We start from the raw sequence: 27,482 nt of genomic DNA on the forward strand, positions 1-27,482 counted from the left end.
TAATTTACTAATTAGTAAGGAAATTACTAATTCTATGTGCAGGGTATTACCTCAAGATGATTCTTTTGGTTACCAAAACCACCATTCCTCCCATCTACCACTGATTATCCAGATACTATTCCATATAATTTCAGCTGGGGGGGGGAGAAATTAAGTACAATATTACTTAACAATATTACTACTTACTACACAAATAGTTTCTTTAATGAATGCTACCTTTTGACAATGCATTGTTCTGTTTCGTAACAGTTGACATATCTTGTTTGCCTAATGTTTAAACTTAAGTGTATAAAGCCTCTGCTAAATTGCCTTTATATCATCGTCTGCAGGAAGTTTTTCAGTCAGTTGGTCCAGCTAAACTTGCTTCTTTCTATAAATATGAGAAAGTAGTACACACTGTTTCACAAAATTTGTTAAAGGAAAATATCCCAAATCAATCTGTAAAGAGATCTGAGTATATATACTTACAAGAAAGTAAACATCAAATTCTTCATCTTTCATGGCCTTTAAGATATACAAGATGAGTTTCACAAAAGGAAAGTTTTAATAATTACACTGATGCTCTCTACTATTATCACAACTAATAGCCATCTGTGCTTTCATTGTGGCAATGTAATTTAAGACAGCAGTTTCAACAGCCTACAGAAGAGTAATCAGCATTGCTGTAAACATATAGTAGGTTCAGTCCTGGGCAAATAAGACACGAAACCAATGTTTAAATAGTGAATAAGCCATTTTATTTTTGTCCTGTGCTCACACTCTCCTCACTTTCCCAATAGCTCATAGAAACCATTCAGAATAAAACCTCAGAAATAAATTAACACATGCACACAGCAGGGCTCCATCCTTCCCATCCAACTAGTCACAGCTCCAACACATTTTGTGCTTCAAATTTCATGCTCTTAATTCCAAAAGCATGAGAAATGGAGAAGGCTTCATACATATACTTCTTATCCACTCTCATATTTTTTTTTGAAAAGGTCATGGCCTTAAAAAAAAACCTAATATGTTTGCAAACATTGCTTTATATCACTTAAACAATGCATCCCATCTCTACAATACTCAGGAGGATGCCCATTTCAGTGTTATGCCCTCACATATCATCACATACACAGGACTGAGTGGCTGGGAAAAAAAAACCAAAGCCATTTAGCTCTACAGTTGCTGGTCAAGTCAGTAATACTTCCAGCTGTGCTATACTGCAAGTTAACAGCTTCGGGGATGGCCTCAGAACTTGAGGCTAGCTGTGTTCAAGGCACTACCCTCACCCTTCGCCTTATTTTATTTTTTTTCAATGGAGGAAGGGGGAAGTTGGAATGACATCCAAGGACAGAAGGGAAGCCAGCTGTGGAATCACCACTAACACACTTTGAGTCTTTATGGCAGAAAAAAAACTTTCAGTAGCTTTGATCTTCAGGGGAAGTAGTATCCTTCTATCCTACATGCATACTCGCAGCTCATTCTATAGCCCTACGGGGGAGAGGAAACAATATAGGAACACAGAGTTCTAAAACCATAATAAATTAAAATCAAAGTGTCCGTTGAAAAAGAGGCTTGCTGTAGATGGCTTTTAACACAGCATGCCCACTTAATAGAAGCAAACCCCGCTGTGATGTAGACCAAATGGTGATGGTCACATATTGCAGACTCTAGTCAAATGAAGATCTATACCTTTGGCTCTACACTTCCTTTCACCCAAAGCAGTCTCTCTAAGCCAATCAATGGGAAAAGACAGCTTTATAGCATGCAATTTTACCATGCACCATCATGTTGTAATACATCTTGATAGTGGCCCAGAATTAATGCTGGCTCCTCACTGGGGGCAAGTAAATTTTTTAACAAAGTATTCAATTGGTGAGGAATGATAAAGATGCATTTCTATAGTAATCCTGTTAACTCTTTCCACTCCTACTCTGCCAAATATTTGTGGTAATTGCTGAAGTACAAAATGGTAGTACATATAGATTCCTTGAATGGGAAATTCTTACTTTCAGCTTGAGAGAAAATGTTTCTCTTGCTCTAGTACAATTTTCTGTGCTCCCTCTTTAATTAAGTAGATAAAAAATTATGAAGAAATCATGGCTAAGTATTCAAATTTAGGCATGGTTTTGAACTGCATATAATTGACGTCAAATTAGTTTTAAAAAAATCCAACCAGCTACCTGAAGTACCCAAGACTTGGGAATTCAAAGAAAAAAAAATACTCTTAGGTCTTCTCCGTCTAGTCATTTAACTTTTCTTCCTTTACAAAAAGCCAGCCTTAACAATTCAAATTGTTTATCCTTTGCTGATATTTCCCCCCTCCCCCCTGCAAACACACATTATGCCAGCTAATTCACACTCTCATAATGTTCAATTGGTTTGAGGCTTCTGGAAGCACAGGTCTTTCCCAACATGCTTTGCCATTCCGCCTCTCAAGACTTGTAGGCCCCCTGCCTAGCAGTATGCTCCTATACACTGGCTGGCAGCTATCATGGTTTGAGAAGATATATTGGATAAGAAGGCATGAAAGTTCCTCCAAATTCTTCTGGGCTCAGCCCTTCTCGAAGTTGCAGATTCAGCAAGTTTTATACTTTCCAAATGATATTCATCATCTTTCACTTCCTCCTATCTTTCTGTTTCCTTTCTTGACGCCGTCCCTGCTGGTCAGCCAAGGAACGTGGTATTAGAATAACACTGCCATTACTGGCATGTTGTAGAGCATACTGATTTGGAGAATAGGGCTGGCCATTTTCATCACGCAGACGGCCAAATACCTCCTGGTAGAGGGTCTGCATCTTTTGCTTCATTTGGCGGATGGACCTGAGGAATTCCACCTTCTCCCTGAGCAGCTTTGATTTGTCTCTCTGCAAATCATCTACATCCCGCTCCAGATTGAGGATAGTGTCCAGTTTTCTTTTACGACAATTCTGGGCTGCCATCTTATTCTTGCCCCTTCTGCGAATGTCACGGATTAGACTAAGCTGTGCTTCACTCAACTGATACTTGGACAGGAGTTCATTGAATTCCTCTACTGGCAAATTGATGATCTTTTCGTTGGGAAAAGGAATCTTCATGGCTCTGGCTCTGTGTTCATCTCTACTCATCTGCTTATCTAGAAAATCTGCTTGCTTCTCTTTGGAACTCTTCTTTCCCACACTAGCTGGCTGGGACTCATCATTGTCTAAGGTCCTGGGGGCCATGTTATATGTGTGATTGTGACCCACATGCTCAAGATAAGGCAGGTACTGCAACTGAGGAGGATTCTGGTAGCTCATCCGACAGAACTTGCTGTATTCTGGTTGATACCCAACAGCTCCTTCCGCATCTTCAAAGTCCACATTTTCAGTATCAGAATTGTAGCCCACAGCTCCTTCCTCAGAAAAGGAGGAAGAGGTCGAAGAGGATGATGATGCTTCTGAGCTGCTGAGAGAAGCAGGGCTGTGACTTGAGTCCAGGGAGAGCCCTGAGTCTGAATCAAATTCCTCTTCCAAGCGGGATGCCTGCACTGGGTTGAAGCCTTCTTCAATAGCCAAATCCATTAAACTAATCTCATCCAACATGGCTTCATCCAGAAGCCCTCCGAGAGGGTCTGGGAGTTCAGGCCCAGATGTTTCATTTGTAGTACAGTTTAGCTGGGGAGGAAAAAAAATTCCACTTAGGTTGGTAGAGCCAAATGTGGTATTGAAGCCAGTGGAGTTATCAGGAACCAGCTGCAGCAAAGCTGAGCCTCCAGCCACTGAAGAACTTTCAATTTCAGAGCTGAACAGAGAAGGAAAATCTTGTGTGCAGCCAGCTAGTGATGCCTGATGCAGGCTGACATTCTGGTTAATAGGGGTAGATGGAGCAAGGCTATAGTTGGCTGTCAGAAGATCTCCATTTGGGTTGTTGTATAAAGTTTCTATAGCTGTAGTACTATTTACCTCCATGCTCTGCAAAAGAAAAAGAGACCGTTTAGATTCTGCAGGTTTCAATCAACATCATTAAAAAATAAAGAGTCCAAGAAAAAAGTAACAGTAAATTATGCTTCCATTAGCAGGATGGATATAATTGGTGGATCAAATTTACCCCCACTGCTTACAACACTTAACACAGACATAAAATCTGTGGACCCTCCAATCTCCCAGAGCAGAGGGCATAGAAGATAGTAGAAGCAGTATATTAGATTTAATTCCAAACCTATTATGTTAAATTCTTGGCACACTGGCCTGGAAACATGTACACATCAACATTTATGGTAGCCTCCTCTTCCACTTAAATGGACAGAAAACTCATTTAGGGAGTTCACTGTAAAAAAATCAGAAATTAAATACCATGTTCTTAAATAACAATCTTATTACTTACTGCCCCCTAATCATCAAAAAAGCATCTCCGAAGATCTAGCTATTGTTTTCCTTCTAGGTATTTTCTACATATAAACGCATATCCTACCCAATTCTCCCCTCTAGCCACAGAGCTTTTGGCAAAACAGAAAAGCAGAAAGAGGGAGGAGAATTAACTGTTATATAAGTAAAACACTGCTACAAGAGGGGGTTCCTAAGCAAAAGCTAAACATCTAGCAAAATGTTACAGATCATACTGCTAGCATGTTCGAGGTAGGTAAAATGAGGACCCAGATTGTTGGGGGCAATTAAGCTGACTTTGTAATAATGCCGCTTGGGAGGGCCCGAAAGCCCTAATAAGCAGGCATATACATAGAATGAAGGCTACTGCTAAGCTTGTAAGCCGCCCTGAGTCTTTGGAGAAGGGCGGGATATAAATGGGATTAAAATAAATAAATAAATAAAATGAAAGTGAAGTGAGATTTTAAGCGAAATTCCAGGGACAGAGACCATCTATTACTGGTAATATTTATTTTTTTTTAAAAAAAATCCTGGCAAGAACAAACGCTATGTGATATAATTCAAATACAGACATGCTGCATGGTTGTGCATATCAAGGATTTGTTTCTAGGCTGTACTGAATTATTAGAATCCTGACGATTGTTTGGATTTCCCCTCTAGCAAGTGGTTTGGATGGGTCTCTATTTTACTATCTTGCTGGCAATCCCTTAGTGCCACACATTTTTCTGATTTTGATGAATACGTTCAATAAGATGGTTTCAGGAAAGTTACAACTCTACAGAATTTTGATTTTATCCTTTGTGATGAGTGTTCCATTCTATGCTTCTACCAAATGCTACAGGAAAAAAAAATCCTAGCAGGAGTAAAGAAAGTGCTCTGCACTACAGATACTACAAAGAAAATAAAATGTTCTGTTTTACATTTGACTGAAGCCTTGCATAACAACAGCAATTCAATAGTAATGTCATTAATTAAATTCTCTGTTCCAAACTGAAGGCTGGAACTATGTGTATGGGAAGACTCAACTTTCTTCCACTTCTAGGATTATACCTATAGACTGTGGGAAACGGATGCAAGCAGGCAAAGAGCAATGCTAAATCTAGCAAGCATAGGAGGTTACCTGCATATATTGTCCTGGAAAAAACAAAACGTGGAGCAATTGCCTTCCTTACCTGTGTTTCCATGATAGACATGAGGTCCTGCCACTGCTGCTCCAGATCAAAGGGCAGCTCTGTTTCTGTCAGAAGGGGAGAGAGGAGACTGTCTGACACGACAGAAGGCCCACTCTCATTAGGCAGAGAGTCAGTTAGGCTGGGAACATCTGCAGCTGGAAACTAAAACAAAACATATCAGGGTGAATTAATGGTGTCTAGGTGGCATGAAAACAGTAAGAAATCATTTTTCCTTCCTTTCAATTTATGAACTTTAGAGATTCTTTTGCCACATGCTAGAGCAGTCCATCCTCTTTCCCAAGATTTATTTACTTACAATATATTTGACACATTTATAAAGACATGAATAAATAATGGTAGTTCAAGATATTGTACATTATATTCTTTCATAGAAATCTTGTGAATAGGTTGGAATAAAGGATAAGGTTTGGCAAAGAACTCGTAGAGAACCACACTGAAGGAGTGGGAATAAGTGAGATTCAGTCTGTATGCTATTAACCTCCCTAAGTCTACACTAGAATAAGACCAAGAAAAGTGGGGGGGGGGGGAGGGAAAGGCGGTTCATTTTGCAAGACCTTCAATGCTGTCGTTTTAAAACAGACAAGGCACTTGGTTTAGTGGGTCAGCAAATTCCTGGATTATTCAGGAGATTCTATTCTTCTCAAAGGATAGCACACTTGCCTATTTCACAAGGTTGTTGCAAGGACATGAGATGGAAACTCAGTTTATTGCTAAACTGAAATGATCATTGGGCCTGACAAAAGAGTGAACACTAAGCTAACTTTCTCCAACCTGATGCCCTCCAGATGTGTTGGACCCCAGCTACCACAATTCAACTTACCATTGCTGCTGATTGAAAATTACTGGAGTTGCAGTTTGATATATCTAGAAGGTACAGCATTGCGGTAGGCAACCAAACTGATCAGCTCTACTTCCAAAGTGAAAATATGTACCTCTGAATTTTCTCCAAAAGGAAATGTAGCCTCCAGCAATCTAAGACACTCCTCCAAGGACAAGGTTGTCTGATCCTCCACCCCAGGCGCCTAGGGAAAAAAAAACAATATAATGGTCGTTTTACTGACACAAGGCCAGACAATGAAGATAATCTATTCCTGTGGTTTTCTAATGTTCAATATTTATGTTCTTTTTCTTTACTTCTTTTTTCCCTGCCGCTTAATATGAAACATATAAACTGAACCAGGGACAGAAAGGCCAATGTTTTGGTACACAGGATCTGCTTTTTAATCTTTTTTTTTTTATCAGGAGTGTCAAAAGAGTAGGATGATAATTTCAAGTGAATAGAAAAAATGATTTTTCTGCAGCTTTTTGCTTTCAGGGAATTGCAAGGGTGATGGCAAACAAGGTTTAGCTGTCATTATGCCTCTTTTAAGAGTTTATAGCTTAATATATCAGTGAATTATACAATCATTTTTAGTTATTCATTTGTGTATCAAATATGGAGACCACCCATCTCACACACAAAGTGCAATTTTAGTCAGAAGATACTCGGGAGGAGAGGGGGAAAAAAAACATGTGTGATCATCTGCAAACCTATGCTTGAGGTGTTCCACCTGAGTCAAAAATAGAATCATCTGCTCAAAATCTGATATACTTGATCCAAAGCAATTTTTTAAAATTAATTTAGAATTAATTTAAAATTATTCTCAAAAAGTAAATATTTAATTAATTCAAAGAGCATAATTTCAAGGGCCTGTCCAATTTGTATACATACGTAATATATATCTCATAACCTATCCCAGTAAAAACAGAAGCAGCAAACAAATTGTATCAAAACTTAAGTGCTACAATTAAGATACAACTTTCATTTACAGGCAGTTCTCAACTTAAACCACAATTGAGCCCAAAATTTATGTTGCTAAGTGAGACATTTTTTAAGTGAGTTTTGCCCCATTTTACGATTTTTCTTTCCACAATTGTTAAATGAATCACTGCAGTTCTTAAATGAGTAAGCCAGTTGTTAAGTGAATCTGGCTTCCCCACTGACTTTGTTTGTCAGAAGGTCACAAAAGTGAATCACATGACCCGAGGACACTGCAACTTTCATAAATATGAACCAGTTGTTGAGTATCCGAGTGTAAACCACATGATCCTGGGGAGATGCTGCAATGGTCATAACCATGAAAAATGGTCATAAATCACTTTTTCCAGTGCCGTTGTAACTTCGAATGGTCACTGAATGAACAGCTGTAAGACAAGGACTACCTGTACTTCTTGTCAGATGAAATCTACAAAAAGTACAGGTGAAGATGGTTCTGAATGCCTGCTTCCCAAAGAACAGTGGCTGAGCCCTTAAGTATCAATGAACCAGAGCCTATTCTGCCCTCTTGAGGATTATTCTCTGCCCTGCATATGAATTCTAACCGGAAGATATTGGAAAGACTGAACTTGACAGTCAGCAGACTGGCTATACAGATCACAAGAATTTGGGCAACAAACTCTATGTAGCCTCTATTCTCAGATCCACCAAAGTCCAACTAATAAGGTGCCAAATTTCTATATATCTTTTTAGCTTATTCCAAAAGCTCAGTTTACTTTAACATGTAAGCATATATAAACATATAAATAATTTTACTTATCGAGAAAATATAAAAATAGTACCCAAAAGAAAAATATGGGAGAAAGTCTACTTCCCAGAAAACGAACTGAACTACAGGTTGCAATCTTCTTTACTGGACAGTATGGAGTACAATCTCAGAATGGTAGGAAAGCCATCTGTGCTTCTCCATCAGGGTGTTTTTACCTGCGCAGGGAAACTCTCCCCTGTCTCGCCATCCACTACCTCAGTTCTGTCAGCGATGCTGCTGTCCCCTCTGTTCCTCCAGCCATCCCCACATTCTTCACTGTTACTCGGTTCTTTATCCACGTCGTTTTCTTTTTGGCGGTGGCTATAGTCAAAAATCTCACGCCCAGCACCAAGGTCAATATCCTGTCTCCACAGGATATCAATTAAATCAATATCCTAAAAGAAAAAAAAGAGGGAGAAAGAAACATGACTGCCTCTCTTCGTCAAAAAGACTTATTCAGGAGGATGACCTCTCCTACAAAACTTCCAGCACAAATGCCTCCAGCTTCTATACCCCAAACACTACCATAATTTCATCCATTCTGTGATATAGGCCCAACACCATCATTTGACCCCACTCACCTCTAAGTGCCGCCCTTCATTCTGAATGGGGTGTGGTCCCTCCTGCCCTGATCCTTCCCTTGACCATTTCTGCTGCCGTGGTGCTCCAGACATCTTTCCCCCCCCTACAGCCATTCTGCACAGGGAGCTTGCCAAGAGTGGCTCTGCAAAGGAGCTGCTCCGGGCCCCAAACAAGGGACTCCATGGACAGCAACTGAGCTGTCTCCTCCTCCCTGCCCATGCTACGCAGCAATGTTCTCTCTGTCCAGGCAGGAGTCTGCAGCTTTAACTGCTCAGACGGCTGGCTGGGTTAGAGAGGGAGGGCCAATTGTCATTCCGGATTGCTGCTCCATAGCGGGTTTGCATCAGCCTGTGGTGCCATTCTGTCTATTTGCATAAAGGGGTGGAGATTCTCTGCATTTTCAGCCACCTGATGCAACTTGAAAATCCGGCTTGCCATGCGTCCTATGTCTTGCCAGCTCCCTCAGCTCCACACAGCTGAGCTGCCTCCCTTAACCAGTTTTTCAAACTGAAAACAATCTCTGCTGAATGCACTCTAAACAAATCTCTCTGCTTGTAACCACAAAGCAGTGACCAGGCTTCCTCTACAACAGACTTTAAACAAGGTTTATCATACCTTAAAATTTTCTTTTTCATCCCATGCCCTACAATATCCTACAAATTCTTCAGCTACAGGACAAAGATCACCCAAAGCTATCTTCATTCACATACTGCAGCAGGATGTTCCTTTCATTCAGGATCAGAAATGCCTTCCTATTCTTTGGAATGTTTTTTAATATTGCAAATAAATCTGGCTGAATGATGCTGATGGATCAGCACTTGGGGCTCCACCCTTCTACATTTCCATTTCCAATGGAAACCACATCAAATTATCATTATCTCTATATAATACATAAGTGGCAAAGAAGTCTTGAATTAGGGATGCCAAGTATACTCATTTTAACTTATTTCTCCTTGTTCCAGACTAAATCTCCCTTCATTTCAGAACATTGGGGAATATAAAATGCAGCAATGTTACAATCTCTCTGATTTGTCCACCCAATTTCAAAGCACTGATTGTTCCATCTATGTAAGGAACAATAATTCAGAATAAGCTTGTCTCTAATATCTCTATCTTAATTTAACCATTCTAGTATTAACTCAAATAATTGGTCCAGTATTTCAGAACTAATTTACAGACAGACTATTCTGAAACTGCTACAGCTCCTCTGCCCATCCTCAAACTGGCTGCCCTAGACCTTCAGCATCTTCAGCTTCAAAAGACCCAATTGTTTTTCCACGGCCTAACTGATCACAAACATGTGTCGGGATCACATCTTCCTCCTCCTCGTCTCCCTATCTGGCATTCATTCAAATTAATTTAAATCATCCCCTCCCTAACTGCAAAATACAAGCTTTCTTCCATGGAACATTCAGTGCAAATAGAACTTTTAGACAAAACAGTATTTCCCTCTCCTTTACCCCTTTTATCAACTATTTCTTCAAATTGAAGATTCTAATCCAAATGTGTACTTTTTCTAGTTACTGCCAGACTATGAGTGTTTGGAAGTGATTGGGTGATATGGGTGGAAAGACCCAATAATGCTTCATAAGGTACTTGCTCACCCCAACTTCCATTGTAAAGCAGGCCATATGGATCAAAGATATTCTTAATTTCAGACTGCTATCTATTTTTCTCAACTGCCTGCTCCCTCTTACAAGTATTCTTATTTTATAATTCTGTCCATCGCGCTCCACCTTTTGTGAAAATCACTGGCACAAAATACACAATCGCCATAAATAAATTTCTTTCTATAATAAAAGCTTCACTGAAAGATCCATATAAATTAAGAAATCAAGCATTGATTATACCTTTTCCTCCAACATGTATGATATTTTCCAGTCTATTCCTCAGCCAATGTATACCACATTCTTTCCTACTGCACATCTTTCTAGTACATTGTACCTGAGCTGTATCTGGCCTGAATCTATCATAAAAGCAAGCAGCAGACAGACATGAGGGGTGAGAAAAGAGTAAAAAAAAAGGATACCTTTCTCATGTCCCCAGCTGCCGCTCCCAGAGCTGTCCACCCAGATCATGGTCTATGTAGAGCGTAGATTCCGGGCAGGCAGAGCTGGGTGACCCGAGCTGTGTGCCGGACAGACATCTCCAGTTTCAGCTAACAGTTGCTCTTTTTTTTTTGGCAGGCTTGCTAGCTGCCCCAAAATTGTTTGAAAGCCCCCCCCCCTCCTTTCCAGCATGTGACCCACAGGTGCTGTGCTATAGCCAGTCCTCCTCCCTCCCCTCACTCCAGCATGAGATCCAATCCTCAGCTCTCTTCTGCTTGTCGCTTAAAGAGAGGAGTTCCATCAAATCCCCACCCCCTGCTCAATGCCCAAGCTGCAGAGATGGAATCCCCACCCCATGTGTTGTGCTGTGGCTGCAGTGAGACTGAGACAACACCCCCACACACACACCCGTTACCTAGGCTGCAGCCGAAGGCAGTCCCCTCCCCCAGGTCACCGCGGAGGATGCAGAGGGAGCCAGGCTCCGCCCTGTGCTGGTTACCTAGGTTGCAGAAAGAACCAATCCCTTGCCTCTGGTCCCTGCTGAGGATGCAGGAGAAAGTGCTCCTCCTTGCATTCGTCACCTAGGACGCAAAACACACAGCCAATTGCTTTTTAAGCCTCCACCCCACCCAGGCTGCCCTGGGAGCTGCAGCAGCATTCAGGTCTCTCTCTCCTTGAAAAGCTCCCATGCTTGGATGCCCCACCCAATGGTTGCAATGATGATTGCAATGGTGCAGGGGGAACAACATTAAAGAAGCCTTTCCAGATAGTACTGAATATTTTCTCCTCCTTTCTCTCCACCGGAGATTACCCAAAGTTCTCCCTTTCTCATCAACTGAGTTTTCATTCACTCTCCAAAAGAAGCAGAAATGTGGCAGGCAACAAAGTAGAGTGTTTTAGACAGGTAAGAGATGAAAATCATCTTACAAGGGAATTTTGACCCTATAAATCAGGATTAGAGCCTCTTTTCCCCCAAATAACCCCAATCAATAATTACCCTGGAATTTTAGTTTTTGATTTACAGCTTTCAGAAAATTGACATAAAATAATGGAATAAGAAATGCAATTTCTCTCTTTACTCAAGTAATTTTCTTCCAATTCCACTAATAATGAATGAGACATCACTGGAATACAGGTGGAGAAGTCACCAGATACAAGAAATGAATACTAGAACAAACACCATACATTAAATGAAATTCTGCATTAAAATTAAACATAATTATATATAAACCTGCTTACAGTTGGTTTTTTTGGTCCATTTTATTTTCTTATTTTTAGGAAAAGAAAGAAAATGTAGAGCAAAAGCTTTCCACCATTGAAAATCCAGTCAATAAATTCCATTCACTCACAAGTTTTTATTATGATTGCACCACATTTACAACACTTGTTTTCCAGACTTGAAGGAGGGGCTTCATTTGGTTCAGTAAAGGAGTCTTAGCACAAATCAATGCTATATTATGCTATATTGCTAGGATATCATATTCTAAGAGCAATGCATTTTCCACAGCTTAAGGTGTTCTTGTGCAATAAACAGAGCCTTAAGTAAGAACATTTTCCAATATGGCTGAATATCTTTAAATCCTATAGTGCAGCAATTTTTGTTTTTGTGTGGGCCCAGGTTAGGCCACTATATAAGGGCAACTAGATAATTAGGACATCTAGCTCATAAACAAAAACAAAAACAAAAAAACACAAGAACTGTGTGGTGGGCTGAGAATAAAAAAGCCTCTTCTTTGACAAAAAGAGCTTTTGAAAGCCACAGTCATGTCAAGCTATTGGTGCTACGATCCCGTCTTTCAAAGAGCTCTTAGTAAAGAGGAAGATGCTGACATAATATATCTTCAGCCTCTTATTTAATTTCATAACTGGTTATTTTCATTCATATCTCTTTCCATAGTTACTTATCTGAATATCATTTCTGAGTCTCTGCCCTTTATATTTTAGTAACACATAAACAACAGGCTATGTTAGTAAATAAAGAATAATTAGTCTTTAAAAAGTATTTTTTTCTGTATGAAAAAAAAATATTTTCAATTCAAGTTTTATTCTGGGCATTACTTTTTAAAATATTGTTTCAAGAAACTTTCGAGGATTCTTTTTTTTAATCCCATTTATATCCCGCCCTTCTCCAAAGACTCAGGGTGGCTTACAATCTAAGAAGCACAAATCAAATGTGCTTAGCAATAGCCTTCATTCTATGTATATACCTGCTTATTAGGGCTTTCACCCCCCCCCCCGCAAGCGGCATTATTACAAAGTCAGCTTATTGCCCCCAACAATCTGGGTCCTCATTTTACCTACCTTAGAAGGATGGAAGGCTGAGTCAACCTTGAGCCTGGTGGGATGCGAAACTGCACTAATTGCAGGCAGCTGGTGTTACTTAAGGAGGCATTAGCCCACTGCTCCACCAAGGCTCTTTGGACCTATATTCAACATAGCCTGTCTGCATCCAGGACAAGTCATACGCTTTCCAATAGCAGTGGAATCGCAGAAAATATTTATAACCTACTATTTCTTAGGGAAATCTTATTTAAATGATCAGAGAAAGATTAATCTGTTACCATAGGAAAAAGTACATTTAACAGAATAGTAGGAAAAATAAAAGCAAAAAAACAAACTCTCCCAAAATGAAACTGAGTTTTTTAGAATTAGTTCAACATTTAACTAGTACCTCACATTTTATTCTGACAGCTTGCCAAAAACTTACTTCAGCATTTGGCTGCTTCAGAGTTCAAACTTAAAACCCTCTTTTCAGGCAGATGCAACAGCCGGTAATAGTAAAATATTTCTGCAATTTAGTCTCATGCTATTGTACAACTTATAATTTTCCAGTATAGAAACAGTAATTACACTTTTTTTAAAAATGTGTCACAGTATCATACTCCTGGAGATATGGCACCATTTTTGTAAAAACTACGTTCTTGGTTAACAATCCTAATTGGAAGTTGACTTTTCGTCACTAAGCAAAGCAACTGTTAGGCGAAACATCATATACCACACTGCTTAGCAACAGCAGTTCCAGTAATCCTGGTTGTTAGATCTGGACCATGCTGTTAGGCAAAGATATCAAATTTCTGACCTATTCACCATGCTCGCCTCTTCATCTCCTCACCTGCCTATTTCCCACCCATCTCTGCCCTTTCAAGCCAACCTGCACTCTATTGCCTGGTCTTGCCATCCTATTGACCATCACTATCTTTTTCCTCCTATTTGTACCATTTTCTTCCTCCCACAGAGAAAGCAGCTGCTGGCCCTTCACAAGGCTTTTAAGTGCGCACTGCCCTGGGTAAACTGCCAAACATCTGAATTCTGAAAAAGTGACCATGGGGCTACAACAGCCATAATTTTGAAGACCAGTTGTAACCATTATTCATTCATTCAGCACCTACATTACTTTGATCAGTCACTGAATGAATGGTTGTTAAGCAAGGACTAGCTGTGTAGGCCATCTAGAGCAGGGGTCTCAACCTCTGCCACGCAAGTGAGCAAAACCCCATCCGTGCTAATGCAGGATCCAGGCAATGCGCGAAACCCGCTCCCCTGGTCCATATGGAACAGGTCCCTGATGCCCAAAAGGTTGGGGCCAGCTGATCTAGAGTTCTTGAGAGATATCTCAAATGGAAATATTGCCTTAAAATTGAAGTCTCAGGCAAAAGCAAAGGGATGCAATTGGATCAAAGCTGCACAGCAAGTTTAGCAAAACTACTACTGTATTTCATACGAAAAATAGGTAGAGTTGCTTCTAGGTTTTGGACAATGCAAAACAGCCACACTCCTAGAGGGCCTCCATTACTTGTTGATACAAACACAGTTTTTTCTATTTCCTCTTGGCAGAACTTGGTGGCAATAATTTTTGCCATTCTTGTCATAAAAAAGAAATGCAAGCAAATATCATGAGAATAAGCAAATAACAATCAATCAACAAATAAGAAAATGTTATGACACATGCTGCTACATGGCAATGAAGGATGGATAGACAGCAGGCTGGCTTGCTGGCTGACTGACTGGCAAAGTCTAATCCCAGAGAAAACTTACAGCTGCTCAACAACGTCAAACCATGACAATTCCTAAAAATCCCTAAAATAAGGCCTATAGCAAAAGCATCACTGTAGTATAGAACTGAAACATTAAAAGATGCTAAACTACATTCTTGCTCAAAGATGTATGTTTCATTATTAAAAATATATTTTAAAGATTTGCGCTTACTAAATGTATTTTAATATATTTCAATCTCAATTCTTTGCATCCTGTTTTATCATCCTAATTCTATGTTAAACAGTTTGACCTTGTTCAAAGTTCTTCTAGACATCACTGCAGGATCATGAAAAAGTTCAATGTAGTCTCAGAAACTCTTTGCCCATATACTAACTAGGATATGTTAGCTAAACTTCATTAATGTTTACATGTTGGAAAGAGCAGGGGTCACCTGAGACAAGAGAAAATCAGGATGTTCTCAATTACTAATGTTTATGGTCTATGCTGCCTGAAGAGAGACAGACTTGAAATGAAGAAGGTTACTGTAACCCAACACAAACTCTAGCAATTCTCATCACATGTTGCCTGAACAAGACATTTATTTTTATCCCTTGATGTCGAAATATTATAGTATAATTCAAATAATAAGCTTTCTGGAAGAACAAACCACCTGTAGTATTCACTCTAAAAAACATAAAAGGTAATATATATACATACATACATACATACATACATACATACATACATACATACATACATATATATATATATATATATATATATATATATATATATATATATATATATATATATATAAATCCAAAAGACAAACCCAGAAAAATATTGCAATGGTATTTTAGAGGTACTAGCAGCATCAGGTCTTTAGACTCATAAACATAAATACCTTTTAAGCTAACACTATTTCCACCTCATAAACACACACACTCACAAACCCACTTAATGGGCAGCTGTAACTTCCTAGTTTTTTTATCACCGAATCCCAGGGCACATAGAAACAACTACAATCTAAGAAGCATATGAAAACTGAAGCAGGACTGAAAAAGCAAGTCCAGAAACAGTAAGACAAAGAAGCCAATTAGAGAATTAGCAAGCTGAAGGGAATGACTCGAGTGTCTGAAGAGAAATAGGAACACAGTGTCCCACAAAGGTATGTTCCAGAGAACCACTGGAAGGAAATGCAGAAAGTAACCTTGGAGTATGATTTAATTTCTTTACTTTTAAAATCATGGCTGATAGGAAAAACAGAGTTAATAATAACTGGAAATTCATAGGTTCATAAACTTTTCCTTAGAAGATTGTTTAAAGGTAAAGTAAAGGTAAAGGTTCCCCTGCACATGCATGCTAGTCGTTTCCGACTCTAGGGGCCGGTGCTCATCTCCGTTTCAAAGCCGAAGAGCCAGCGCTTGTCCGAGGACGTCTCCGTGGTCATGTGGCCAGCATGACTAGACGCCAAAGGCGCATGGAACGCTGTTACCTTCCCACCGCAGTGGTCCCTATTTTTCTACTTGCATTTTTACGTGCTTTCGAACTGCTAGGTTGGCAGAAGCTGGGACAAGTAACAGGCACTCACTCTGCTACACAGCACTCGGGATTCGACCCGCCAAACTGCCGACCTTCCGATCAACAAGCTCAGCGTCCTAACCCACTGAGCCACCGCATCTAAATAATATATAGAAAGCAGTTGCATACATTTTCTACATTTGCAAAACTGCATATCATAGCCATTTTTCCACTTATAGCATTTTCTAGAAATAGCCAACCATGTTGTACTTATATAATAGTAATAACAGTAGGCTTTGTTATACCTGGGTAAATCTAACATAGTGCTTCTCAACTATCTGTGGAGAAGGACCTGTTTTTATTTCCAATCCATTGTGAACATTAAGACTTTATATTTATATACAATAACAATTAGAAAAATAAAAATTAAAAAGGCATACAAAGTACAATTGTTATTGTTAAATTTAACAGACATAACTCTGTTAAACTTCAATAAATTCAATTAGAATAAACATCATAGGAAAAAAGAATTATAATTGTACCTGTTCATTAAGTGTGTGTAAAGGCAATTAATAGAGAATCACTATTACACACATTTTTCCTCATTCTGCAGTTATAACTAAACCAAAAGGTATGAGTAAAATAGCAATGTCCTATATTAAATAGCTACAACACACTTTAACAAACATTACTTATATATTTTGTTTTTAATATGATAAATGAGCTTGATTCTTGCTTATTAACTTACCTAATGTCAAACTGCTATAAAAGATTCTACACACTCTTGAATTCTGTACTTATTTTATCATGAACTAGTTATCAAACATTTTGTCGACTGAATGTGGTCTCAGCAGTAGAACTACTCTAGTTTGAAAAGGAATCTTAGTTTAGTTCTCTTCATAGGAAATATCAAGTAAAAAAAAAGAATTTTAAGTAAATGTGCATATGTGGGGGCTTATTTTAATATGTATAACCATGTCCACCCAAACACATTAAAAAGATATTATAGGAAAGATAATTCAAATTTCAATTAAGCTTTAATAATACTTTCCAAAACTATTCTAATTTTTTATGTGAGTCCATAAAAGATGGAAAATAATAACTATGTTATCTTAGTTATTATCTTAATAACTAAGTAGCTATCAAAACTTAGGGCAAAGACAGTGGTCCAGTCAGATCTCTAACAAATTCTGGATAACAAGGAAACAGAGAGGAACATATCCTTAATAACAAGGAACAGCTCATTTATTCTTAAATTCTAGCTTAAAATAAAATGGAACAACCATTGGGTGAAGACACAGTAGAAGGCTGTCATTTACTGCAGTTTAATCTCTTCCATTGTAAACAAATGTTAGTTAAGATATAAAAGTAAATTAAGGTATCATATTACATTATGGTTGCTAGGAAATAGATGCCTAGTCTATCCAGCAACAGAAACACTGAAAACTAAATTGGCATGTGGTATTTTTTGCCAATAATTTAAAACATAGCTACAATTAATTCTAGGAATAGTTTTATGCCTATGACATTTAAAAAGAACTATGATGTTCAATATGCGAGTAGATAATTAGGTACTGTTTTGTGGGGAAGGTAACAGCACTGTGACATCAGGCTGGCCAGATGAATGCAGAAACATCTTTGGACAGTGCTGGCTCAATGGACTTGAAATAGAAGTGAGCACCGGCCCCTATACTCGGCAACAACTAGCAGACTTCTTTACCTTTTTTATGATGTTCAATACAAACAGAGGCTCCTCATACTGTACTTCACCTCCTCCCCCAAATTACGGTAGATAGAATGGCAGGATATCCTTTATGTTAATAATGCAATGTTTTCATAGCATCTCAAACTTTCTTACGTGTTTCAGTATTCTCAAAGAAAAACAAATTTGAAGTGCTCTTTAAAATAAAGTTTATTTTGCCAGCAAATAAGGATTTGCATATTTCTAGGGGAACTATGGGGATGTGCCTGGATAGTTAGATGAAGAAAAATTATTAGTGGTGAGCATTAAATACTGGATGGAAATCCTGGGAGATGTGATAAATTCCAGGAAATGCTATGGAGCTTTACTGTAGAAAAATCCAAACTATAAATTATTGCTGTAAATCTCAAAAAGCTACAAGTAGGCATTAGCATATTCAATTTAATAAAGATTTTTTTTTAAGTTTCATAATGATGAAAAAAATGGAACACCTTCTAATATAAAAGTCAGGAGTTTAGAAACTTCTTTTCCAGCTAATAAATTCTATTAAAAGGTACAAGCTTTGTTGAGCTTGGAAAGTTTATGCCTGTTAATAAAAAATGTTAATTGTAAAAGGTGATACCAGACTGCTGATATTTTTTTGCTATCATAGACACTGCTCTCTTCTAGAAATGTTATCTGTGATTTAAAATCCTTAAGAGAAATTATACGTTTTTCAATTTATACACTAAAAACTACTAAAGTGCATAAATTAACATTCACCATTCAATAGGAAATTAACTTTCTCTATTTTCATATAGCAATCAGAAATGAAGCAATTAAATGACAGAAATTCCCGAATTCAATAAACCATGCTCTCTAACAATGTCTTCAGGCAGAAATAGCTATGTGGCTATTGTAGGAAAGAGACGTTCCTTGGAAACTGTAAGGGGGAAAAATGTTCTGAGGCCTGAATAATGCTTACCTGTCATATTTGGACTAGAATGAATTCCTTTCTGTCCAGTCTAAACACTTAAAATCCTCAACTGAGTACATCCCAATAGTAAAAAATATATATTAAAAATGAGAGTTTAAAATACACAAATTAGAATGCATTTGGAAGCTGTATGAATTTGAGGGGAGAAAAAGGAAAACATCTTAGACTCACTCCAAAATAATCCCAGAATTCATTCCTAGTACTTTGTAATAATACAACAGTGATCAAGGTCCTAAAGCTCAGATCTATATTGGGGTGGGTTCTTTTATCCAGAAGCCCTTTCACTGCAGTCTAACCATTTCTATAGTAAGAAATATAGAAAGAAATTCAATACCCTGTGAGATGGGTAACTTTTCCCATTACAGAAACTGACATTTTAAGAGGAAGCAAGAGAAAGTCTAAAGCTACACAGTAGATTAATATCCTCCAGTAGGAACAGCATAGCTCTATTCCACTGTTCTTATAACAATAGTTTATTGATTATAGAGATATCCTGCATTCCCCCTCACAATTGTCAATGAAGTTGAGAGTTAGGTTTACCCAATATGCTATGGCACGGTTTGTTGAATAAGTCATAAATGACTAAATTCACACAATACATTCTTTTAGAACGAAATGAACTATAGTAATAAAAACTTGTGAACTTAGCCATTTTAGACAAGCTACAAATTCAGTTTCAAAGTTAAGTCAATACCAGAACTTGTTTATCTAAAGGAGTACCCAACTCCTTTAAAAACTTCCACAAGTTGTGAGATTGCAGTGGAATACAAGTTGAATAAAGAAAAACAAATTCAAACACATCTAATTCCTATAGCATTAATTTAATGATAAAGCTTATTAAAAACCTTGATGCATTTCACATTACTTTGAGGCCCACATTTCACACCTAGGCCATGAGGTTGATGATGTAAATTACCCCAAAGAAAAAAGGGTCAGTTCATCTAGGTTCTATAGGAAATTCAGGGGTGTTGGGGGTTTTTATTGGGGGGGTTAACTATGTAAATAAAATTTCTGCATTTTAGGTATCAAATATTGCAGGACACTTCAAAATTTTCAATGATGTCACTGAAATTCAATGATACTTCAATGGTCAGGAAAAAAGATGGGTTTCTGGGACTATGGCCAATTGTATTTTAAAAGTTCAAGAATTCATGCCCCACCACTAAGTTTTTTGGGTGGATAACCCACAGCACTCATTTCACCTCTACTTTAAAAAATATATTGTGTTCACTGGATTGAAAATAAATTGCATATATTGGCAAACTGCCAATCCATTATACAACAGTAATAATTTTAGTAATAATCTTGAAACGTGTGGAAAACATAGTTAAAATAATTGATAAAGATTATATAAAAACTAATTATGTTCAGGACTAGCACATTCTGTTCATTTTATATACTGTACTCCCAGATTCCGTTAGGGTATATTACAAACATATAAATGCATATTAAAAAAAATTTAAATGTGGCAAGTCTTTACCATTTTAATCTTAGCACTGAAATGTCAGTCCAAAAACCAAAAAACATTGAAATATCAGTCCAAAAACCAATTGAAGATGTATATATTTTAGAAAGCTTTTCTGATACCTTGTTTCCTCATTTCTGTCATTTATATGTAGTCTGTATACACAAAACAGCCTTGGTGGAGCAGTGGGCTAATGCCTCCTTAAGTAACACCAGCTGCCTGCAATTAGTGCAGGTTCGCATCCCACCAGGCTCAAGGTTGACTCAGCCTTCCATCCTTCCGAGGTAGGTAAAATGAGGACCCAGATTGTTGGGGGCAATTAAGCTGACTTTATAATAATGCCGCTTGGGGGGGTGTATGAAAGCCCTAATAAGCAGGCATATACATAGAATGAAGGCTACTGCTAAGCTTGTAAGCCGCCCTGAGTCTTCGGAGAAGGGCAGGATATAAATGGAATTAAAATAAAAAAAATAAAAACAAAATTTTGTCCTCTGTATGTTCACGGAATTCCTGATTAAGATTGAACTGTGTCCAATCTACCATCTCATAATTTTTTAAGTTATCTATTTATACTACAAGGTACATGTACTTTTTAGTCTTCTGCACTCCTGAAAAGAAAGCAATATATTGCCTCATTGAATCTAAATATTATGCCCATATCACTGCCCTATAGATTTGTGTTCCCCGTACCTAGATTCCAATACAGATAGCACATAAAATTAATTCCTTTCGCTGGTCAGCAAACAAAAAGGATTTTTATGGCAGCATACATTGAATATTAAATACATTTATTACAGAAATTCTTAACAGCTATATAGAGCTCAAGTTCATCATGAATTTATTTTAAGGAAAATTACTTTCAAGTTGTTCGCTATAATATATCTTATACTGCATAAAGTTACAGATCAAATGCTCAAATGCTTCAGTAATGTGAAAAGTCACAGTGCCTGTAAATAACTGCCATAAAAGAATGAGCAGTTTAAGAAAATGAAAGGACCAGCAAGGACCAAAATACTTGGATATAAAAGTATAGTATACTTTTTCCTTCTCCCCTATGTCAAAATAAACCACAGATTCATTCTCTGGTTTGTATTACATCATAAAAAGCCATTGCAGTGATATGGAAACTTCAAAATAAACCATGGAAAGATACTTTATTTATGGCAGCACCATTCCAGAGAAGGAGCTCCTAAGTAGGTTTGTTAAATCAAATATTAGACATGTCATATCAATCAGAGTTTGATGAAAATCTAAATCAGATGAGCTTTAATAAATTCATCTTTACTCCTTTTATCGTATTATGCAGGCCCTGTGTATTTAGAATGGCAAACAGTACTGATTTTCAAATTCATAGCCAAGGATTATTAAGTATCTTGGTTTCAAATGTTTTTTTTAAAAACCTCCAATACAGATAGTTCTCGGCTTACAACCATAATGGAACCCAAAATTTCTGTACTTTAATGACCTTCAGTCTAGACAACTCCTCATATTGGTCAGCCTCATAATTGTAGCTGGGAAGGGTTATCTCATTTTTAAAACTTCAATTTTATCCATTTGTTATTGCCATTTTAGAAATACCGTAAGTCCTTTTAAGACATGAGGGTTGAAACCTCCACAAAAGTGGCTTGATTTCTTGTTCTAAAAAATAGTATTTATATTTACATAATAAAATGATTATTTCACCTTGCTAGTGACTTACTTCAATGGAAAGCCTTCCATGCAAAGCAAATTTCACTTTTATATGTTAATTTCATATTCTCAAGGACAAAACCTCTGAAATCTTTACTCTATATTTGCCAATGAAAGAGATGAAGCAACATGACAAGGGAGGAAGACAGTCACAACAGCTGCTTCAAACCCCACCCCCACAAGCCTGGATACCAGCTCTAGTAACACAGTCCACTTGCAACATAAGCTACCAGGGATTAAGGATGGTCTGGAAGTAGTCCTACATCACCATGTGTTTGGGAGAGACTTCAGCATCCATGTAAATAACTGAACTCATCACTAAATAAAACACAAGTACAGTACAAACAAAGCAAATCAGAATAAACCCCCATAAAGTAAATCACATAGGACAGCAGAAAGAGAAAAAAAAGGAGAAGACTGCAAAGGTTAGTTTTTATTGCTTAATAAAACTATAAGCACTCGCTTTCTTAAATACATACTAGAAAAAAATCCTTGGAAAGAATTCAAAATTGATTAAATCATCACCAACTTAATACATGCAATGAAATTATTATCTATTACTACAAATTAAGCTGGGGATATTATTGAGATGCCTCCCACCTAAAAGACAGTTTAAAAAACTAAGTTAATATATCCAAGATGTACCAAAAATGATGCTCCACAGGCTTATTGCAATATGTTTCATTACCTCTTTCTCCAAAAAGAATATGTTATGATATTTAGGATTTTTCAAGTGTCATTTGTCATGAGTAAGAAAATGTAAAACCCATGTAACTTACCTCAAATTGGATAAAAAATAGTTTTTCTTTGGATTTTTCTTTCGCCTGAACCCATTTCATATTACAAAAGATTGTGTGTACAAAAATATATTCAAAAATCTCCCGAAGTATTTTTATTAAGATGAAAATCAATGAAATTACCAATGGTAATTTGCTAAAACAACATAAAGATCATTGAATTATGTTTTTAATACAGATAGTCCTTGAGTCACAATCATTCATTCAGTAACCATTCAAAGTTATGATAATGCTAAACAAAGGTACTTATGACCTGTCCTCAAAGTTCAATTTTCTAATCAGCAGTTTCGGGTAATGAAGGAAAAGGTTTAGGAAGCACTGGTTTAGAATAACAATGTTTAAAGTATTTTATGTAATAAATTGTTTACGAGGTCTGACTTCTGAATATACACCATGTATCATAATAGATTACTTAATACTGTTGTTTCACTCTTACCAAAGAAATGTTAAAATATTGACAACAATCAGTATATTTATTAATAAAAGTTACAGAGATCCCCAAACAATTATTTTCTATTACTTCATTCCATAGAATATTGCTATACGTACCTCTTTAGTTAGATCACCATTTATTGGAGGAGCCACTGCACCTAGATCTTCCAAGTCTTCACTATATGCTTGTTCCATTGCATTTTCTCTGACTACATTGTCTGAAGCAGTTCCATTTTGCAAGCCACTGCCATTCTCAAGAGAAATTCCTGTATTGGGCTGAGCACCAGAGACAGAACCCTCAGGATCTCGATGTACCAGCCAAGCACTGACTTCAGTGGTGGGCACCTGAAACCTGTCCAAGGCCCTCACTTGGTTGAGAAGCCGTCGAGCTGTAAAATAGTAGTCCAGATCTACACTTTTGGGATGTATAACATATCCATCTAGGGTGTTCCGCAGGTTGTGAAACTGTGTTTGAGTGTAAGCAGAGCTCTGGCCCAGAAAGATCTCCCGCAAGGGAGGGAGATGTGAATTTAGATAAGTATCTACATCCACCCTCACTCCGATCAAGCTGAGAAGAATGGTGAACTGAATGAGTCCTTCAGTGAAATATTTCTTCAGAAAAAGCATTTCTAGAAAGAAAAAGTATATGTAGAATAAGTTTAATAATATTCAAATATCTTTATACTATTACAGAACAAATATACAATGCTCATATTCCATTTTAAAGAAAAATCTAAATGCATTCAGATTATGAATAAATTTGAGAAATCACCAGGAATTTAAAAAATCTCATTAATTTTTAATGGGATAGCTTATTCAGAATACAAAATTGTTTTATAACAAAACAAAGCATATAAATTCATGTGACTTACTGTCTTAATGAATCCACACAGCAACTTCCTTGAATCTTCTATTTTCCCACAGCAACTGCAAGATGGAACAAGTCTTCAAGAGCTGCAAGTTTGATCTTCTCCCTCTTTCCTCCTTTCACTCTAAAAAGCTTCCTGAAGGAGCAGTTAGAGTACAGGGTTGCAGAATAGGAAAGACTCTTCTGGTGCTTGCTGCAAGTTTCATCAGAAACTGAAACACACCCCAAAAAAATCAAGCAGATGCATTAAAAGGCACCATATTTTAAACCAGTTCAACACTTTTTTATTTTATACAGGCTTAATTTTTTTAAAAAAGACACAACAAGCCAAGTAAACTTTAATTTAGCATTATCCTACAGCTCAAGGGGGAATCAACTTGGTGTAGTAGTTAAGGTATCAGGCTAGAACCAGGAGATCATGAGTTCTAGTCCTGCCTTAGGTACAAAAGGAACTGGATGACCTTGGGATAGTCATTTTCTCTTACCCCTAGGAAAGAGGCAATGGCAAACCACTTCTGGAAAACATTGCCAAGAAAACTACAAAGATTTGTCCAGGTAGTCTCTGAGAATCAGACTTGATTGAACATAAGGGGGGAGGAACAGTTCAAGGAACTATCAACTTGGTTTCTGACATCTGATTACCCAGCAAAAGCCAAATATCAATACTCCAAAGAATACTGGTGTTTGCCTTTTATTCTCTCACCATTGAGAGCTAACTGTGGGTGATGTTTAAACTTGCTGATTAAACCTTCATTCAGCATAAATTTCTGAGTAACTTAAAAGGACTTTAAATTCACTTTCAACATTAGAGATGTTGTAATTTATCAGCACAAGAGATATATGTGCAACTATTTCTCCCAAGTCGTGCCTACAACTTCATGCCTACTGAAGAAACTACTGGATTTAATAAAGGACATGACTTCTAATATATGGATGGATTCTTGCTTTAGCTATTCAGATTCTTTTAACTCTTTTCCCTACTCCAGGAAACACCAGGGCTTGTGATTCTATACCCTTACATTACTAATAGCTACAGGTGTTCCCGGTGACCTCTGCCCATTTTTTCCCAGATTCCTGATTGTCAATCTGTCAATGTTTATAGAAAGCATGTGATTGCCTTCCTGCTTAGAAGAGGAGATATAACTGCTGGCAGGTCAGTATTTGGCAGATTCATTCAAATTTTTGAACTTTTTTGGAAAAAAATAGGGCTTCTTTCATTTCCCCCTCAATTATCTATCCAGTGAAAATTATGGATAAAGTGGCATTCACAATGAAATATTTTCCTTATACTTTCACATATAAGTGTACAGCAAAGTTCAAGCAATAAAATTTCTGTACATCCAATATTAAAATGCATCTATCAAAATGAATTAAACATAAAGCATTTTCTGATAAAAATTAGAAACATGAGGATAAGGTCAATATCCCATCACAATAATTCTACACGTATTATCAGAAAACTTTGCTACCAGTAGCTCAGATTTTTAGAATTAAATATAAAGCCATGCGAGGATGTTTTGGCTTTCATTTCTTGAGCTTTTCAATACAATTTTTCCTTCAATTAACTTAAAATTGTTCTTAAAATCTATATTACAACTATTGCTTCATCTGCTCCCACTACAGATTAAACAGAATACAAGAATTCCAAAAATCGTACCTTGCTCTATTAAGAACAGCAACCATATACTCAAGAATAATCCAATCTATGCTTCCTTCTACTATCATATTTCAGCATCTTTTTCTATTTCCATCAGGGACGCATGATTTCTAAGTAGTACTTGTTGTTTTGAAAGACATGAGAGCCAAACTTTCCACCAGCCAGTTTCTTATGCTCCCTGATTAATCCTACTTTCTCAATCACGAAGACTTTCTGGACTCTCATCAGTCTTAATTTAAAGATTTAAACTCTTCAAAATGCAAGCTAATGACATACAAGAGATCCTACAGAATTCTACCATAAATCTTTTCACACAAGAGCTTGAACTTTGTCCTATTTACAGTACACAGAACCATGAAGAAGTACAACTCCAATAAAAGTAAAGCTTTTTACTTTAACTGTCATTTTTTAAATATCTCTTTATAATGTGATACACAAAAGTTAACATTATCTAGATGCGAAAGCGTTCTTTTCCTGTGCAGTAAGGAGCGCAACCCATTTAATGAGATTCTAAACAAGAGATCAACAGGCTAGAGTTTTTCCTGAATTAATTAATCCATGATGTGATCTGGTGTATATATTCTCTTAAGATTTTATAATTAATCCTACATTTCTCTTTTTTATCTACCTTCCTACTTTCGTTTCCCTAAATGTCTTGGATTCCAAATACAAGAACTCTGAAAAAATAGGTCAGGATTGCTCACTCCCACAAGCTAATTATTAAGTCACAGAATAATATCATGCAAATGTTCTTTTAATTAAACAGAACAGCTCTTGGCCTACAATACATCCATTTACTATAAACAGGCATGAGAATACAATTACATTTCAAACTGCTTCTATTCCAGAAACAATTCCCCACCCAATTACTTTTGCTAGGCTCGCATTTCCTCCACTATTTGGTTCTACTCCTTTTCTACTTCTGTAGGATCAACCTCATTCCGTTTATGTTCTATTGTGCCTCACCCACTCAAAAACCCACCCACCCCCATTTCGTTTTTCAGCAAATCCCCCCTATCCTAAATTCCCTTATTGGATTTCTCTTACAAGAAGGGAAAAGCAGTTCTCCAACCCTCACTTTCTCAATCTAACTTTTTACCTCCTCGTATCCTGTCTTAACTTTCCCCATATTTTATTTTCGGCGTCTACCTAGTGCCCTTTAAATTCCATATATTACCCCATCTTTCCACAGCCCTCATTTACCTTCTGCCCTCCCGACCCTCCTTCCACAAGCCTCATCTGGTTAAACCCCACCTCGTTTCTGCCCAGCCTGCATCTGAACCCCGCAGTCGCCTTTCTTCGATTCGTATTTAATATTCGTTCAGCCCTGTTCCTCCCGGCCCCCTCCTTTACCTGGCTCTTCGTCTCGTATTTTTACCTCCATCTTCTGAACCATCCCCGTCAACGCCTCTCAATTCTCCCTCCTTTATATATTGCAGGCCGTCTCTCTGGGTCACCCCCACCTCTTTTCTCCCCAGACTTCACCCCCCCCCCAGTATGCAATCCCTTCTTTTATCCTCTAGCACTCCTTCCCTTTATTTTTCCCCCGTTTAGGCTATCACCACCAACTTCCCGTCGTAGAAATCAATCATTTCATCAGTATACCTTCCCTGTCCAGCAATCACCCTCCAGCACACACGACTACCTTCACAGGAGGCCTTGCCTCAATGCCGGTCTTAAGCCAAACAGCG

The 27,482-nt window shown here is 37.6% G+C and overlaps 1 protein-coding gene across 5 annotated transcripts; it reads right to left on the bottom strand.

Annotated features, from left to right (window-relative positions):
- Positions 1 to 695: 695 nt before the first annotated feature.
- On the bottom strand, positions 696 to 27,482 carry NFE2L1 (NFE2 like bZIP transcription factor 1). 5 transcript variants are annotated; one of them, XM_083379285.1, is made up of 7 exons: positions 27,397 to 27,482; positions 24,139 to 24,346; positions 23,384 to 23,895; positions 8,295 to 8,474; positions 6,448 to 6,537; positions 5,495 to 5,656; positions 696 to 3,911 (listed from the first exon to the last, which is right to left on the bottom strand). In XM_083379285.1, exons 3-7 carry the CDS (start codon positions 23,891 to 23,893, stop codon positions 2,598 to 2,600), a joined length of 2,256 nt encoding a protein of 751 aa, XP_083235411.1. In that variant the 5' UTR covers positions 23,894 to 23,895; positions 24,139 to 24,346; positions 27,397 to 27,482; the 3' UTR covers positions 696 to 2,597. The 5 variants fall into 5 exon arrangements, with proteins under 5 accessions (XP_083235411.1, XP_083235409.1, XP_083235410.1 ...); XM_083379283.1 differs by having other exon boundaries at positions 8,256 to 8,474; XM_083379284.1 differs by lacking the exon at positions 27,397 to 27,482 and adding an exon at positions 27,145 to 27,210 and having other exon boundaries at positions 8,256 to 8,474.

This window comes from Vipera ursinii, assembly GCF_947247035.1.
Source record: "Vipera ursinii genome assembly, chromosome: Z".
NCBI lineage: Eukaryota > Metazoa > Chordata > Lepidosauria > Squamata > Viperidae > Vipera > Vipera ursinii.